Source organism: Sceloporus occidentalis, unplaced genomic scaffold (assembly GCF_023333645.1).
Source record: "Sceloporus occidentalis isolate IW3139 unplaced genomic scaffold, rSceOcc1.0.p SCAF_233, whole genome shotgun sequence".
Classification (NCBI taxonomy): Eukaryota; Metazoa; Chordata; class Lepidosauria; order Squamata; family Phrynosomatidae; genus Sceloporus; species Sceloporus occidentalis.
Window position 1 is genome coordinate 463,225 of NW_028317213.1, and position 17,800 is coordinate 481,024.

Below are 17,800 nucleotides of genomic sequence, written 5' to 3' on the forward strand. Positions count from 1 at the left end.
CAGAGAAAGAGGAAAGCCAAAATCAATGGACAGATTGAACATTATTAACCGCCCCCAGGAAGGTGCCATTTGTATCAGCTCCCATAACAACGGAGCCAATGCCACTAAAATGGGATCTTCTAACTGTAAATCTGCCTGGGTAAATGCCTACGGTAATGACCAACACTGGGCAATGACTGTCAAAGACTCCAGCCCAGTGGTAAAAGTAATAAGTATGACCCCCCATGGTGCAATAAAAAGACTGAACTTTCCTTTTATTTCTATACTTTTAGACACTTCTTTTACTGGGGCTCCAGATAACAGTTACAATGTCCTTCCCAGAGGTGTATATTTTCTATGCGGTAATTGGGCCTACAGGTGGTTGCCTAGCCAATGGGAAGGAGAATGTTACATCGGCTCAATCATCCCGGCAATAAGGAGTAGAAATAACTTTCCAGAAGGCATGATTAGGAATAAAAGATGGAGTCCATTTATCGGAGAACATGAAGCTAATTTGGGAGTTGTATTTCCTGGCTGGGGAGTATATTGGTCATTAAATCGACTAGAAGCCCTAAAGAAACTAGTGGATGAAGCCCTGGACGCAACAGTGGATTCTATTACCAAACTATCCCAAGAACAGGTGCAAATAAGAGCAGTGGTATTGCAAAACAGACTCGCATTAGATTACGTTTTGGCCGCTAAAGGAGGCGTTTGTGCGCTAGTGGGGACTGAGTGCTGCTCGTACATTGTCAATAACTCTGGTGCCATAACACATGATATTTCAAAGATAAATGATATCAGGAAGAAACTCCAGGATCCCCCGGATAGTGGACCTTTTGGCTGGTTGGGTAATTTAGGGACAAAAGTGATGCAATGGATAGTGGTGGGTGTTGTTTTATGTGTAACAATATATTTTGTAGTATTTTTGATAACATGTGTGACAAAGCGAGCTATGAAGAAAGTAAGACCGATACGGGAAATGTATGCATTATAGTTATTACTTATGTAATGGGAACAACAGGTGGATTGTATTGATTATGGACTGTCCCCATGCATGCGAAATAACATATAACCTACAGGGGGTCTAGTGAGCTCAGTGACGCCGAGTGAGTAAAGATGGCTGCCGCATACTCAATGAGACATGTGCTTTTGAGAAACTGTGACGTCGAGTGAGTAAAGATGGCTGCCGCATACTCAATGAGACATGTGCTTTAAGTTGCCTAGTGAGAACTGTGACGTCGAGTGAGTAAAGATGGCTGCCGCATACTCAATGAGACATGTGCTTTTAGGAGGAAGTGAGGATCTTTGGGTCACTTCCTTACACAAATAACCACCTGTAGTGACCGCCTCCTAGAAATGACCATTCGGTATTGGCTGGGTTACTCCCGTGGGTGGATACTGGATTTAAGGCTATTTAAGGTTCTACCAGTTAGTTTAGAGGCAGTTTCATGACTGGGTCGGAAGAAGCCAGGTGTCTTATTTGAGGAGCCCATGTACTTCAATATGCGGCAAGGAACTCTCCTCATTGTTTTAACTTTTATGCTGAGCCATTTATCCCGTGTAAGCTGCTGGGTCTACTAATAGAGCTAAGTATATTTGTATTGTTATTTTTTTGTGTGTATAGCTATTATACTGTTTAGTTTTTGGTTTAGATATATATATATATATGGTTTCTTCAGCAATGTATGTCTAAAACATTTGATTGATGTTTGTTGTTTATTTTTAGTAAAGGTTTGTTTATACTTTCATTGAGATTTTGCCTTGTCTGTTTATTCAAGATATTCACTGATATTTATGTGATTGACCAGTATACTTATCTATATTTAAATTTGGGTATTTGCATAACTGTTCACATTTACATATTCCCATAACACAGAGAATCAATGTTTGTCAAGGGACAAATTAGGATAGGATTTCTGATACGCATCACAATGCCAGCTAGATTAAGATTTTCAGTAGGAATTTGTGGCATAAATCAAATCATGCAAATCAGAATGTGCAAATCAGACAGTGCAACCTGTAAAACAGACTAAGGCTTAGCCCTTTAGTATCTCACAAACTACATACCTAGCACTTCAAGTGAGATGGCTTCACAGTGTCACCTTAATAACACAGTGTTCCTCTGCTTGATGTTGTTATTCAATTATTTAACTGAAGAAAACAAAGTTCCCTCAACAACATTCCTGCTAAACGACCCCTTACACCTTTCCTTTAAATCAAATTTAATATAACATTCCAAAACAAATCTAGGATAAAGAACACATTCAGAGGAGCTAAACTTCTACATGTTAGGAAGAACTCTTTTTTTTGGGGGGGGGGAGTTGAGCTGGCCTTGTATAATGCAAAGTTAAAAGGTGACAAACTACCAGTATAGTGAACGCAGCCCACATTATGTTTTAAGACACTTTTGTTCAATAATTAAATGAATCATTGTTTAGAATATGTTTTTTTTTTTAAACTTGCTTATTTTTGTCAGCTCTTGTAATTTAAAAAAGGTAAGTAAATAGATTTTTTATTTGTTTACTTTTTTTGGATTGGTGTGAATTTGGACAACACAATTTGTTTCCTGCTCCTGATAATTTCTTTTTTTCCCAAAGATGTCACAGCATGTTGCAAACAAATAAATGATTGCAAAAAACAAACATACTTTAAAAGACTCTGCCCCCCCTTGATTATGTCTACTCCATTAAACGGTCTTAAACTAAACTTCTCTAATACTTATTTCCCTAAGTGACTATTCTCCATTGAAACAAAACTATTTTGTGCAAATGGGAAGGCTTATTACTATTCGATTTACCCATACTATGCATTCATTTGCTTAACACTCATGTTCCCAAGGGTCCCCAAAGAATCATTTATTTTTATAGGCTTTAGACAGAATTGCATTCAACAAAGTCTAAGTTTCAGAATTGTCAGGTTTTTGTAGAGGGGCTTTTTACTCATCACTTGACAAGATGCGCATTAGCAATCTTGCTAATACGGGAAGTATAAAAGAGATATTAACCAGTTTACATCTTGAATATTGTATATGTTGTATAATATTGTTCTGGTTTCATTTACACAGTATTAAGGGACATTACAAAGTTATTTTTGATGCAAACCGACATATATTCTATTTTATTTTGTTGATTTACCAGGCAGTATATAGTACTTTGAGTTTTTTCTTCCAATTTCTGATTTTCAGCTTTGCTTTATAAAATTTAATGCTGTCTTGTAAAGTGATATATTCTTTTGGAACCATAGTCTTTTAAAATCTTTCTAGAGTGACATATATTAGCATAACTGAAAATGTCTGCCAGTTCAAGACATTTTCAGGAAGAAGCAAATTCTCATTGCATAATTTCTTCTTGATGTTATTCCATATGTTCTAAAAGAAAAATAATTGCTTTAGAAGAAAAGATCATTTATGTAAACCATAGAACTACATATTTTTACCGGTATATAAAACACCAGGTGTTATGTAACCATAGATAAATACTTCTGTGAGTAAATTCAACTCATCTTTTCCACTTTTTCTACTGTTAAGCCTAAAACATTTTTGGTCCTTAGTTTCGCCTTATTTTAAGAATAGCATTATGTCTATTGCCTGTACACTCTATTAAGCTCTACTATGTCTGATGAAAGGCAATTCTCAATGGTGTTATACAAAATTATAATGTTATGTTGAAGGCCCTTTCCCATGTATATAACATGTGTGTTTTGGATCTAAATGGTTGTGTTTCTGAACATGTTATTACTTGCATTGTTATTAAATACATTTTGTTTAAAATATATCCCATTTGTATGACCTTCTGTCATAAAATATTACAAACACCATTAATAGCAGAACAGAGCCAGCTTCAAAAAACTTTTTGGAGCTCCCTAAGATAAGTTATGGTACCTAATTTTCTGACACTGTCAAACACATCTCCTGCTAGCCTATCGGTTTTTCAATAGCATCAATGTATAGAGTAGGTTTTGATTTATATAGACATACTAATGACAAAATGACTCAATGTTTTTTGGATTCTGAAAACACTGATTTAAACCTTATTTATATGAAGTTGAAGCAGATGGAGGAATAAAGTACTATTGTTTGTTAACAAAGGAGTTACTGTAATGACAATGCAGTGAATTTAAAACAAGCCAAGTCATTTGCTGATGTTAGTCAAACTTTGAGAAGAATAGGGTATAATTGTATTCATGTCTGAGGTAATAATTTGCCATTACTATGATCTGTTTCTCCCCCATAGAGCTGATTCCTTGCTATACGTTGGGGCTACCTGTTCGTATAAAGAAACTATTCAACTTTCACTAATGGGTCCACTAGTATGTTGGCTTTTTAATTCCAGTTTGTCACTTTCTTGAGATTTAATGGGTAATAACCAATTAAATTACTGAAGTGTCAAATTAGATTTGGAAACATCAAGTAGTTATATGCTGATAGTTGCATCTGCTTCACCATATGATACATAATAGGCAACGTGAGTCTTCATAATTCATAGCTTATAGGGTTCAACAGGGGATAGGTCTACTTGCATTACTGAGAATATTAATTGAGGTTTCTACAGGTGAGCAATAGCCTCCCGAGATTTGTGATAGGTTTTTTGCTTTATTCCAGATTGAGTCTATTAGATCTGACCTTTATGTGATTTGGAATTGGATGTGGGTATTCCTTATGCATCACAAATATATTGCTTGTTGTATCCAAAATTTAGTAGATACATTACAAACCTTATATATATATATATATATATGTATGTGTATATATATATATATATATATATATATATGATATATATATTATTTTTAATGTGTTTGTAGATAAGTGTTTAATAATGCCTGCTATTACCTAATTCTTAGCGGAGGGGTTGTATTAACCCTTGGGTGCAGCCTCAATCCTTAATGCTAGTATCACAACCTCATGCTGATAAGTCTCACTAAGGACAACACAGCTGCCCATGAGTAGTGATCTACTCATTGTACCTCTTTCCCAGGCTTGTTTGAAGGCTTTCCAGTAAAGGGCCGGAGTGACCTACCAGGAAACCAGGAGATTTCCTGGTGGGCCAGCTGGTCTGGGGGCCAGCAAAAGAGCACTGGGGCCACACAGATACAGGCCCACATCAGGCGGCCGTTGGGCTGCATAGGCATCAACGAGGCCTCAGTGTCACTCGGCTGGCCCTAGACCAGATGAAGTAAGGGGGGTGCGGGAGAGAGAACGGATGAATTAATAAATGAATAAGTGAATGAATAACTGTATGAGTGTTTAGAAGCAGAAATGGTACAGGCAGGTAGGTTAAGGGGCAAGGATTGCACCGGCAGGCAGTTTAAGGGGCAGAGGTGGCAGTTTCAGGGGCAGAGGTGGCACAGGCAGGCTATTTCAGGGACAGAGGTGGCACAGGCAGACAGTTTTAGCCGCAGAGTTGGCACAGGCAGGCTGTTTCAGGGGCAGAAGTGGCACAGGCCAGCTGTTTCAGGGGCAGAGGTGGCACAGGCAGGCTATTTCAGTGGCAGAGGTGGCACAAGCAGACAGTTTCAGGGGCATAATTGGCACAGGCAGTTTCAGGGGCAGAGATTGCTCAGGCAGGCTGCTTCAGGGGCAGGGGTGGCACAGGTAGGCTGTTTCAGGGACAGGGATGGCACATACAGGCTGTTTCAGGGGCAGAGGTGGCACAGGCAGACTGTTTCAGGGGCAGAGGTGCTACATGCAGGCTGTTTCAGGGGCAGTGGTGGCACAGGTAGGCTGTTCCAGGGGCAGACATGACACAGACAAGCTGTTTGGGTGCAAAGTTGACACAGACAAGCAGTTTGGGGGCACTGTGGGACATGTTGCTTTTGAAGTTGGGGGTATTTTGGAAACTTCAATTTAAACCATTGGTGATTAAAATGTGGTCATAAACACAGAAGACTACACTTCATTAACAAAATTAGAGAATTTGGCACTATCCCTGAAGGAACCTTTTTGTGTACTATCTATATCAATGGTTTGCATACTTCAATTCCCTGTGAGAAGCAATTTTTGCTAGATTGTCCACTCGTAATCTTAATGAAGGTTACGTCTCACTTTGGTACCCACGTTAAAGTATTTTTGCTTTGAGGATGAATTTTACCTTACAGTCTCAAGTTACATCATTTTTTGGCTGCCTTTGAAGAAGCATTTCTTTACAACAATGTATTGTTTACTGAATCTATGTTGCTTTGGCAGCAGTATACAGACGATATATTTTTTTTTCTCTGGCATTGGTCTGTATACGTATTAGTCCTTTAAGATATATTTGGAGACTATTGGCTTTACTCACCAGTATAGTTTGACCAAAGTATCCATCTTAGATACACTTTCGGAGGTAACACTCTGATTCACTTAAAAATAATTTAACATTTTGCCAAATCATCGTCGCCAGGAACATTTTGACAGATGACATGTTGTGAAATGGATGTCAAGAACTACCAGTGTGTTTTTCCTAGATCTTCTGTATGGAGTACGTGGACTTTGTTATTGATTTTGGGACACTAATACCTTATGTAATTTGTATTTCTGGTGGTTGATTAGATCCCCTGGGCAATTACCTTGCTGGATATAATGTTGTTACATATTGTATTGTATTGTTTTATTTTAACTCTTAAGACTTGCATGCACTATGTGTTAGTGCTGGAAGACATGCATGATGATGTAGTCCATCATGTCCACTAGTGATGGCAGCCATCATTTTGAGGATAATTTGGGTATTTAAGATAAACTCTCATGGTTATAGATGGAACCTGTCCCTGGAGAAAGGTAATGTTGTTAGAAAATGTTGTAGGGCCCCTTCTTGTCAGTTTCTATAGTCATGCTATACAGTGTGACTATCAATTGTGTATTTCCATTAAATTTGTGATTTCTGCAATATTTATGATTTGGTGTGCAAATCACATTTCTATATAGACTCAATAGAAGATACTATCTTCAGCTAAGGACTTCAGTTAATTTATACATATTACATACATTTAGCTTGTGATCAGTCTATAATTTATTAGAGCAGTAGGGTTATTCTATAAATAGAAGACATGTCATTGTATAATGTTTAGTCCACTTTTTACTTAAAGTGCAAAGAATTAATAAGCCAGATTCATAAAACCAGTGTACTGTTTATTAAAATCTAAGTCAGGGAAGAATGACCATAGAAATTTCAAAGCAAGAAATCTGCCAAGCTTTGACCTTTTATTCTGATATAAAAACAAAATAAGCAGTATGTTTTCAAAGGCTAGACAAAGACAGTGATATAAAGCAATGTGGAAAAAAGTATTATAAGCAGACACTTACATTTATTCATTGCTTTTGTAACACGCTTATCTCCAGTGATTTTTTATTATTTCAGAACCTAAAGAATGAGCACCATCAAATACAACAAAAACAAGACAATTTTTTTCAAAAAATATTCCAGCTTCTAAAGATATTAAAGGGCATTTGTCATGCAGTAAAAAATACATCAATATGTTCACACCAAATGCATAGTTATATACACAGAAATAATATTGAAAAGGCTTTAAAAGATAAAGGCAAAGAAAATGGGATTACTTTAAGTTATAGGGCACATCTGTATGGGAGAACACGGCAAAATGGCCTTCCAATATGTATGACAGCGACAGCTGGTGTCATATGCAGAGCCATCTGACGTCTACCAAGGAAACTGTGGGTACCTGGGAGTTTAACTACACAATGGTGCCACCAATCTGGTTGCTTCCAGACCTGTTATTTCTTCATTCAAGTAACTTTTGGAGTGGAGCTTGCTGAGACATAGGGAGCATATTTCTATATTTTTCATATATGACAGGTCTACTTTAAATACTCTACACCTATATCAATTACTTGGCAGTGTAAACAAGCCCATTCTAATTCTGTCTTTAGACACATTTCCTTCTCTAGTGGCCAGATGGTAAGGGCAGGTCATGACTAACCAGCAGTGGTTAGTATAAGTGCACTTTTGAGATGGCTGCACTTGTGTCTTCCCATTTTACCTTTACACAGAGATACATGGAAGCCTTTCTGTCAATGCCAGTTTTATATTTGATACATATATTTGGGTGTATCCGCTAAGTTGAGTTGAGTGGTCAGTTGCATTAAGGGTTAACTTGACTGACAGAACTCAAGTCCAGCCTTGTGCCCTTGCATGGCTAACACTCACAAAGCAACTAACAGATGATGTAATCTGTGAGGTTGTTTGCAACAGCTTCTAAGTGCCTGTGACTTTTAATTTTGACAGTTATAGGTGAGAACATGTGAGTTCAATGTGAACTTGCATTTGCTCATCTGTATCTTGCAAAAAAACACAATTACATAAAAAAAAAGAAATGTTTCAAAAATGGAATTTCTCAAGGCCCCATTTAAGCCAAGGGGGGTTACACCCCTCTTCCACTGCCCTATGCACAGCATGGTGGGGATAATGTAATAACTATTGGGACATATACCCCCTCTCCACCATCCCCTGCTAAAAACGTTTACCCAATGGTTATCAACAAAATGGCATTATGTATTTTATGTAAAACTATGCTTAATTGTGATTTTCACTATAAATTAAACATGCAGATTTATATAATGATAATTCATTTACAGCTTTAACTGTATGACTACTGACATCACTCTGAAATATAAATTACTAGTCAGATTCCCAGCAAAGGACTCTTCTTACCAAATAGCAAAATGCAGTAATTATAACTGTTTATTGTCACATCTCTGATGTACTCAGTCTACTGACATCACTTTGAAGCATCAATTACTTGCTTGTTTCCCTGCTAAGGGCTGTTGTTACCATATCACAAAATACAATAATTAGAATACCTGGCTTGAATGATGTTGGGCCAGATGGCTCATAAACGAAGCAAACAGTATTATTTACCCAACAGCAGTGGAGAACTAATTCAGGTGTCCATTTTTGTTAGAGCAAGATGATTTTTATTTACATTCTTGTAATTGAATCATTTTAACTTTTTTGGGTTTTGCATTGTACTGTTTTAGTCATAGAAAGAAAGATTATACATTAGGTATAGATTAGATTTGTGCATCCAGATTCATACAAATTTTAATCTTAACAAAACTTTCCAACTACATTTATTTGTATGGATGTCCAAAATGAGAAGGGACCCCAACGGAAATGAAGCAAAGCTCCAAATTTTAATTAGCATTTAGTCTTTTCACTCTCTCTCACTCATGATCTCTCAAACTCTCTTTCATGCTTTCTTACACTCTCCCTCACACTCCCTCATCTCCTCCTTCATGCTCTCACTCTCTTATTGTTTCCCTACCATCTCACCCAACCACTTCAGTGTCCCTGTCTGCTTTTCCGCAGCTCTGTTGCCTCTTCTTGAAATTATAAGAAATTGCTAGAAATCTAGGTCTCTTCTTCAGGCTTGTGCATTTGTATTTAGGCGAACATGAAAACGAACATGAAGGGTGCTTTTCGTTGTTCAGCCCGAATACCGAAGAAACTAACATGGCGGTGCCAAATCGTACACAAATTCAACTATCTCCCTGGTCCCTTCCCCATCTAGCCTACCTTATCTAGGCAGCATCTCAGGGGTTACCGGGAGCGGAAATCCGTAGGTTCGTGCAAGCGACTCTATTGGTCGGCTGTAGGGACCTCTTCTGGCATCAACCAATATAGTCTCTCTTATGGACCTTTAACTCCTGTCCCCTCCCCAGGCTACCTTTCGGCGTCAGGCGTTAAAGGTCAGTGCAAGAAACTCTATTGGTCGCTCATGCGGACCTTTAACTCCTGGAGCGGGGAGACCAATGGTCTCCCCAGGCGGAGTTTTGCCGTCAGGAGTTAAAGGTCCATACGAGCGACTCTATTGGTCAACGGCAGGGAGCTCCTCTGCCAGAGGAACTCCCTGCCAGCGACCAATAGAGTTGCTTGTACGGACCTTTAACTCTTGAAGCGAGGAGACCAATGGTTCTGCTGAATTTTTAAAATATAGTATTATCATGAAAGAAATTGTAGTGGGATCTTTCATGCAGTATTCAGCACTCTTTATTTTATTTCTACTATAACAAACTATATTCCCCAAGTTGTCAAAATTCTTAAGTTATTTAAGGAGAACAGTAATTCATATTAACCCAAAGGAATCCCCTTCACATATATATGAAGTTGTAGTACAATTAGGTCATTATATACATAACAGTATATTACTTTCATTAATTACACATATGTTGAATGTAAAACATGTTTGGGTAATAAAACACAACTTAAATACTCTTACCTACTGCATTTATTTAACTGTTGATTAGTTACAATGATTGGTACTGAAATTTAATATCTAAAACAGATTTTATCCTTCAATAATATATCAATCTTGCCTTAAAAGAAATTTAATTTGCCCAGGGAACACTGCTGCTGGGAAGAAATACAATACCTCTACTGCAAAATCATTTCAAATGATTCCTTTTTTAAAAAAAAATTATTCTTAAAGCTATAATAAACCTCCCCTGGAAATATTTTTAGTAATCATTCCAAATTGTGTGATTAACGGTTATTGACAAGTGCTATACAAATTAACGCCTTTGTTGTGGGCACAGTTGTCAACTATATGTAAAACTTTGAATAAGAGAAGTTAATCACTCTAGCTTTTTAAACACGTTGACTATCCTCTAGGGCAGAAAACTAATAAATATGCTCTCATTTTTCACCTCAAAACTGCAAGTTCATTCAGAGTGCATAATATTCATTTTAAAGAGAAAAGCAAAATTAAATACTTATTTTATGTACCACCATCAAACTATTGGAAAGTATAACTCTCTGATATTGAATAGTTAATAAACTCATAAATACATTCATTTATTTTAACCTAACCAATATACTCCAGTTGGATTGATACATTTTAACAAATACTTTGTCAGGATCCTACCTGCTCTCCCCGCCATCCACGAAAGTCTTTGCCCGGGCACCCGCATCTATGGCCGCGTACCACGCGGTCGCAGGCCGCGTCCACAAACTGCAGGCCGCATCCCTGGCCTCTGTTGCGTACGGCAAGCACCGGGACGAGTGGGATGATGGGGGGCGTGTCCTGCGGTCCAACATTGCTGTTGGCAGCCAGAGAGACGGAGTAAGGAGGTGACGGCAGTCACCAGTACGGGAGGTATGGGGGAAGGAGGAGTTTTGGGAGGAGTCACAGCTTTGGCAGGCTATCTAAACCTGCAGCCCTGTACATTCAGTACTTGGTTGTTCAAGTTCCTTGCCGTAACCTCTATCCTTACTGCTGAATGTTGCTAGTTTGGATTTCATGGATTTATGGACTTTGCTCATTCGCTTAACCCTTTCAATACTGCGTTGTACACGGTACTGCTTTTTACATTTGTTGCTGCTGCTGTCTATATAAACCATTGCTGTTAACCGATCACCTGGTTTCGCATCTGCTGTTTCATCCGGTGTCTCTCTGCGCTGTGCTTTGACCCCGACACACCTGACATACTTTTTAAGCAATTTGCCCAGACAATAAAAAAAACTCTGTCATGACTGCCGTGACCCAGGAGCACAACCACGGCAGTTCTTCACCTTAAATCACCTAGCAAAAGGTTGGGTCCTAACATAAGTGGATAGGGACTGCTGATCCCAACAGGGAGGAGCCTCAGTTGTGTGAAAAAGAAAGTACACCTCTTCTATGGTTTTACGTATCCGGACATAATAACAATGATCTGTTGATTAGCATTTCTAAAAAGTAGGTAAATAGAACCTCAGATTAACAACAACACATTACATGTGTCAGGATTTATTAAACAAAAATAAAGCCAAAATGGAGAAGCCATGTGTGAAAAACTCAATGCACCTTATGATTTCATACAGGGGCGTCCAACATGCGGCCCGCGGGCCAAATACGGCCCGCAGGACCTCGAGGTGCGGCCCGCGTGAGATCGGAAGCCAGGATCACAAGAGCCCTGCTGCTTACTTGTGGGAGGGTCTATTCTCTGCTCCAGTCCTGCCTCCTCTGTGGGGAGAACGAGGGAGGCCACGCCCCCTGCTGAAGTCTGTGAGCGGCATCGAGAGCTGTAGAGCAGGTAAGGGGGTGGGGAGGGTGTTTGAATGAGTATGTCTGATTGAGGGAATGAATCTGTGAATGAATTAATTTGTGTGTGTGTAATTGCTGGAACCTAGGCATGATGGGACTGTGATTGCTGTTAACAATCCCACTCCTATCATGCCAAGTCAGCCAGTACATGCTGAAACCTGGCTAGCTGCCTCCCTTGTGTATTGATGCTGCCAGCAGTATGGGGTCTGCACTTACAGCCACCCTGTACCAGCATGTACTGGCTGACTTGGGATGATAGGAGTGTTTTTGCTAACAGCTAACAGCAATCTGCTAACAGCAATCACAGTCCCATCATGCCTAGGTTCCAGCATTTACTGGTTGCCTGGGTATAAAAAGAGTGTGTTTGCAGTTAGCAATCACACTCCTATCATGCCAAGTCATATTGTTGATTTTTGTCCAATTGTGGTCTGTTACTTTTAATAAAAGCGTGGTTACACACTAAAATTGGACAAAAAATACAATGCCCAGCCAACCAGTACATGCTGGAATCTGGGTATGCCTGAGATTGCTGTTAACAATCATAATATATAATTTTTTGTACAATTTTGGTGTGTAACTTACTTTTATTCAAAGTGTGTGGGGGGGGTCACTTTCAGTTTCGGCTAAGTGAACCCTGAATTTTCGGTTTTGGTCCAGATTTTCATTTTAGTGCATCCCTAAAATAAATAGAATTATTTTATTTTTACTTATCCAGAATCCTGAATTTGTAGTCACAAAACTTTCTAGGCCCAGAAATCCGTGAGAGGAAAAGTAAAGGTTTTGTGTCATTTACTTTATTTTAATCTGCATATTTTATTAAAGGCCATATTTTCTCACAGTGAAAAATGAGTGCGGCCCTCGCACGTATACAATTCTGATGAAGTGGCCCACTGCAGAAAAAACTTGGATGCCCCTGATTTAATAGCTTGTAAAACCACCTTTAGCAGCAATAACTTAAAGTATTCATTTTCTGTATTACTTTATCAGTCTCTCACATCATTTGAAGGAATTTTGGCCCACTCTTCTTTACAAAGTTGTTTCAACTCATTGAGGTTCGTGGGCACTTATTTATGCACAGATCTCTTTAGGTCCCGCCACAGCATTTCAATCAGGTACAAAATCGACAGGCAGAGGGTAGTCAGACAAGCCTCAACTTTAGGAATCAATGTAGCAATCCCAAGCAGCAAGGCCACACTAGGTTGCCTCTGCATAGAAGTTCCGGATATTTAAATGCATAAATGTCCCGCCCCTTGCTGCATGTCACAGGGGCGACAACATGACCATGTAACCAGCTGCTTCCTGGAAAGTGCATGCTCCATAGGGACCTTGGGCCTGCTAGCAGCAGCGAGGCTAAGCAGCGTGACATATAGTATGTGTAGTCACTATGTCCATAGTGCATCCCAGAGCTTTTTGACCCCTGCTGTGAAGACCATAGTTCTCCGAACTATGGCCCATCAAATCCTAAATCTGATTCATAGTATGACAATTTCATGTTAGATGTTTATTTCTGAGTAAATAAAAACAATTTAGCTCAACACTGTTCATAACTTAATATCCTTAATTCAATTCAATCGTATGTTTCTCATGAATAGGCACCAAAACCAAACATTGAACTGCATAATGCAAAAACGGCTTCCCAGTATATAAAGGCATAATCACTTGATACCTTCTTAATGCATGCTGGTAATTTGTCTACATTAAACTATTTAGTAGACTTGGGCACCAGGGGGCTCTTCGTGTTCGTCTTCGTGCTCGTCTTCGGGGAAAAAAAAATCTTCGTATTCCGCGAATATTCGCCCGTTCCTGTCTTCTCTTCGGGCGAATATTCGTTTTTTCTTCGTTTTTTCCGGTTAAGGGGTTAATACGGGGTTAACGCAGCTCTGGCGCCAGTACTTTAAATGTGTGTATCAGCAACTCCATTGGTCGCCAGCAGGGGGCCTCCTGCTGTCGACCAATGATCACAGTACCATATATAGCTAATATATTCTCGGGCAGAATATTCTGCTACTCAGTGTAAAACCAACAGAGGGCAGCATTCTGTCCGATGATATATTAGCCATATGTGGCAGTGTGTTAATTTTCATTTATTAATTATTTAAATAAAATATATTTCCATGATCCGCTGGTCTCCCCACTGCAACAGTTAAATGTCCGCACTCACGGACATTAATTTTGTCGAATTTACAAACTCTTTTTTTCTATTTATTTTGGGTTTTTTTGTATTAAACTGTTAGACGAAAGGATCATGGGAATAAATGCAAATGAGCACACGGCCCCATATGGCTTATATATCTTTGGACAGAATGCTGCCCTCTGTTGGTTTTACATTAAGTAGCATATGTTTGAAATCCAAAGTTATTCTGCTACTCAACGTAAAACCAACAGAGGGCAGCATTCTGTCCGAAGATATATTAGCCATATGTGGCAATGTGTTCATTTTCATTTATTAATTATTTAAATAAAATATATTTCCATGATCCGCTGGTCTCCCCGCTGCAACAGTTAAATGTCCGCACTCGCGGACATTAATTTTGTCGAACTTCCAAACTCTTTTTTTCTATTTATTTAGGGGTTTTTTTGTATTAAACTGTTAGACTATGGCTAATATATCTTTGGACAGAATGCTGCCCTCTGTTGGTTTTACGTCGAGTAGCAGAATAACTTTGGATTTCAAACATATGCTACTTAATGTAAAACCAACAGAGGGCAGCATTCTGTCCAAAGATATATAAGCCATATGGGGCCGTGTGCTCATTTGCATTTATTCCCATGATCCTTTCGTCTAACAGTTTAATACAAAAAAAACCCAAAATAAATAGAAAAAAAGAGTTTGGAAGTTCGACAAAATTAATGTCCGCGAGTGCGGACATTTAACTGTTGCAGCGGGGAGACCAGCGGATCATGGAAATATATTTTATTTAAATAATTAATAAATGAAAATGAACACACTGCCACATATGGCTAATATATCTTCGGACAGAATGCTGCCCTCTGTTGGTTTTACGTTGAGTAGCAGAATAACTTTGGATTTCAAGCATATGCTACTTAATGTAAAACCAACAGAGGGCAGCATTCTGTCCGAAGTTATAGTAAGCTATTTATACTAAGTTAAATGTCCGTACCGGCGACTTTGTTGGTCGCTGGCACTGACATTTAACTGACACAGTGGGGAGACCACTGGTGTCCCTGCTGTGTCAGTTAAATGTCCGTACCAGTGACTTTGTTGGTCACTGGCACGGACTTTTAAGTTAACTGGTGCAGCAGGGTCCCAGGTTGCTTTTTTTTTCTGCCTAGCAACTAGTGGTAAGGGGCCGTGCGAGTGAGCCTATTGGTCGCTTGCACAGCCCTTTACCCTACAGATTTCTGCTCCCATTATCCAACGCAGCATTGCAGGGGTTAACGGGAGCGGAAATCAGGAATTAAAAAGGCTGTGCAAGTGAGCCTATTGGTCACCTGCAGGGTCTTCCTCTGGCATCAACCAATTGTTTGATGCCAGAGGAAGACCCTGCAGGTGACCAATAGGCTCACTCACACTGCCCTGTAACCCCTGACGACGAACCTTCTGATTTCCACTTCAGTCAACTCCCGCGATGCTGTGAAGATAAGGTAAATTAGATGGGGGAGGGACCGGGTAGATTAGTAGACGAAGGCGAAGATTCTTCGTGTGTGAGTCTTCGTCTTCGCCTACGTTTTACCTGCACTGTCTTCTCTTCTTCATGTCTTCGGAACGAACACGAAAACGCACTCTTCGTGTTCGTTTTCATGTTCGCCCGAAGACGAATGCACAAGTCTACTATTTAGTATGTGCATTTCTGAGTTAACTAGTATTTCCAAATCTTTCTCAAGAAAGATCTATTTGTTTTTGTATTTGCTACAGGGGAATTAACACTTTGAAGACTATTCAGGGTGGTTAAATAAGTAGGAATATATATATATATATATTTATACACACACACACACACAAATTGTGCCATTTAACCCTTGTGACACCACTGTTTGTTTGAGAGGATTTAAGATCTGGACACAGCGCACCTGCTAGCTTTTTGGTTTTTCTAGAATAATCATAGTTTTTGTAAATGAGACCTTGATCTTAACCGCAATGTATTCAAATCTGAGGGTGCAGATAGAAAGTGTAATAGTTTGTAATATATTGATCCTTTTATGTAAATGGCCAAGCCTCCACCTCACGTTGCTCTGTCTTTTCTAAAGGCACATATAACTTTTCATTTCAGTATCTGTGATTTTAGAGTGGAGCCAGGTTTCTGTTATTACTATGATGCTAGGTTTATTTACATAGCACCATGTTCTTAATTTATCCATTTGAAGCATTATATACAATATACTGTTTGCAAAAAAAATGTGTAAAAATGTGGTTTTTGTTACCAGTGGAGGATGGCGGTTGAATTCTATATAATTTGCTAGGGTAAGTAGGAGGATAAACAATAATTTTTAAAGTTACTTGCAGGAATATGCCAACCTTTTTAAGAGATGGTGACTGCTGATAATTTAGATACTTTAGAAAGTATTAGGTACATTTTATCATGAGAAAAGCATTTATGGATAGACTTAAAATAATTGATGTTGATCCAGGGGTGAACTTTACAGCTCTCGCATAATGTATATCATAATGCTACTTTTCTTTCTCGAATGTAATTTATATTAGCCATTTGTGTTTAGCGCTATTATCTTAGCCCAATCTAGACAAACACCCTGACTCCTTGTAATACTGTCTGTTGTAAACAATACAATGTCTCAGTGTTAATCACACAATTGAACACTGGCTAATGAATCTGTACACACTACATTCTTTATAATATTGTCATAAGTAACTGGCTCACTGTGGTGTATGAGTAGGGAAAGCACCACAAAATATCATGTCTGACAAGAATAGTAGCCTTCAGTCTTAAGCTAAAGGTGGTCTACTGCAACAAAATGACATAATGTTTTTTCCAACGACAACCTGTGTGTTCACCCATTGATTTGATGAGGACCACTCAGTCATCCATTATTTAATCCATTTGGTCAGGTCAACATAGGTGGAAAACAGGTCAGGGTTCTTCTCCTGACAATTCTCTTGCAGTTGTCTTGCAGCAAACACCATTTCGTTGGCCCCTTGCTCTTTCTGGAATCCACACTAACTTTCTGGCAGAAGTCCCTGCTCAAGGTGCACTGTTTGGCGGTTTAGCATAATCCTGGCAAATATCTTGCCTGCAATGGAGAGTAGGCATGTATCTCTGTGGTTGTCACAGGCCTGCTAATTCCCTTTTCTCTCGTAGAGGCATCTCCTGGGGAATCGTCTCCTGTTGCCACATGAGTAGGAACAGCCTTTCAGTCAAGGCAGTGCAACCTTCCTTGTAAACCTTAGCTGGAATGGAATCCAAGCCAGGCGCTATGCCACTGGAGAGGAGATGGATCGCTTTCTTAGTCTCTAGCAAAGTTAGCGTATTATCCAGTGCTCTGTTGATGACTACTTGCGGGAGACGATCAATAGCTTTATCACTGATGGACGAAGGGAGATTCAGAACGCTGGCTACGTGTGCAGCCCACCTTTTGAGGATCTTACCCTTGTCAGTGATATCCAATAGCAATATATCTTGTTTATCCACATATGAACATTATATATTTTAGTGATTATCAGTATGTCTTCATGTCATTAATGTAATTAACATGTGATGTTAATAAACGCTACCTAAAATTTGGTAGATTATTAGTCTTAGAAGCCCCAGCGGAAGTGCCGGCAGTGTAGGCTATCTGTTATTCGTTTGAACATGTATACTAAATTTAATAGTCAGGTTTAGTATAACCG

The 17,800-nt window shown here is 39.0% G+C and overlaps 1 protein-coding gene across 1 annotated transcript in view; it reads left to right on the forward strand.

Annotated features, from left to right (window-relative positions):
- The first annotated feature begins 442 nt into the window (after positions 1–442).
- LOC149276598 (PTB domain-containing engulfment adapter protein 1-like) overlaps positions 443–17,800 on the forward strand; it is a 220,750-nt gene continuing 203,392 nt past the window's right edge. The window contains exon 1 of the mRNA XM_089503454.1: positions 443–827. Within this exon, the coding sequence (XP_089359580.1) occupies positions 443–827 (385 nt within the window). The remainder of the gene's footprint in view (positions 828–17,800) is intronic.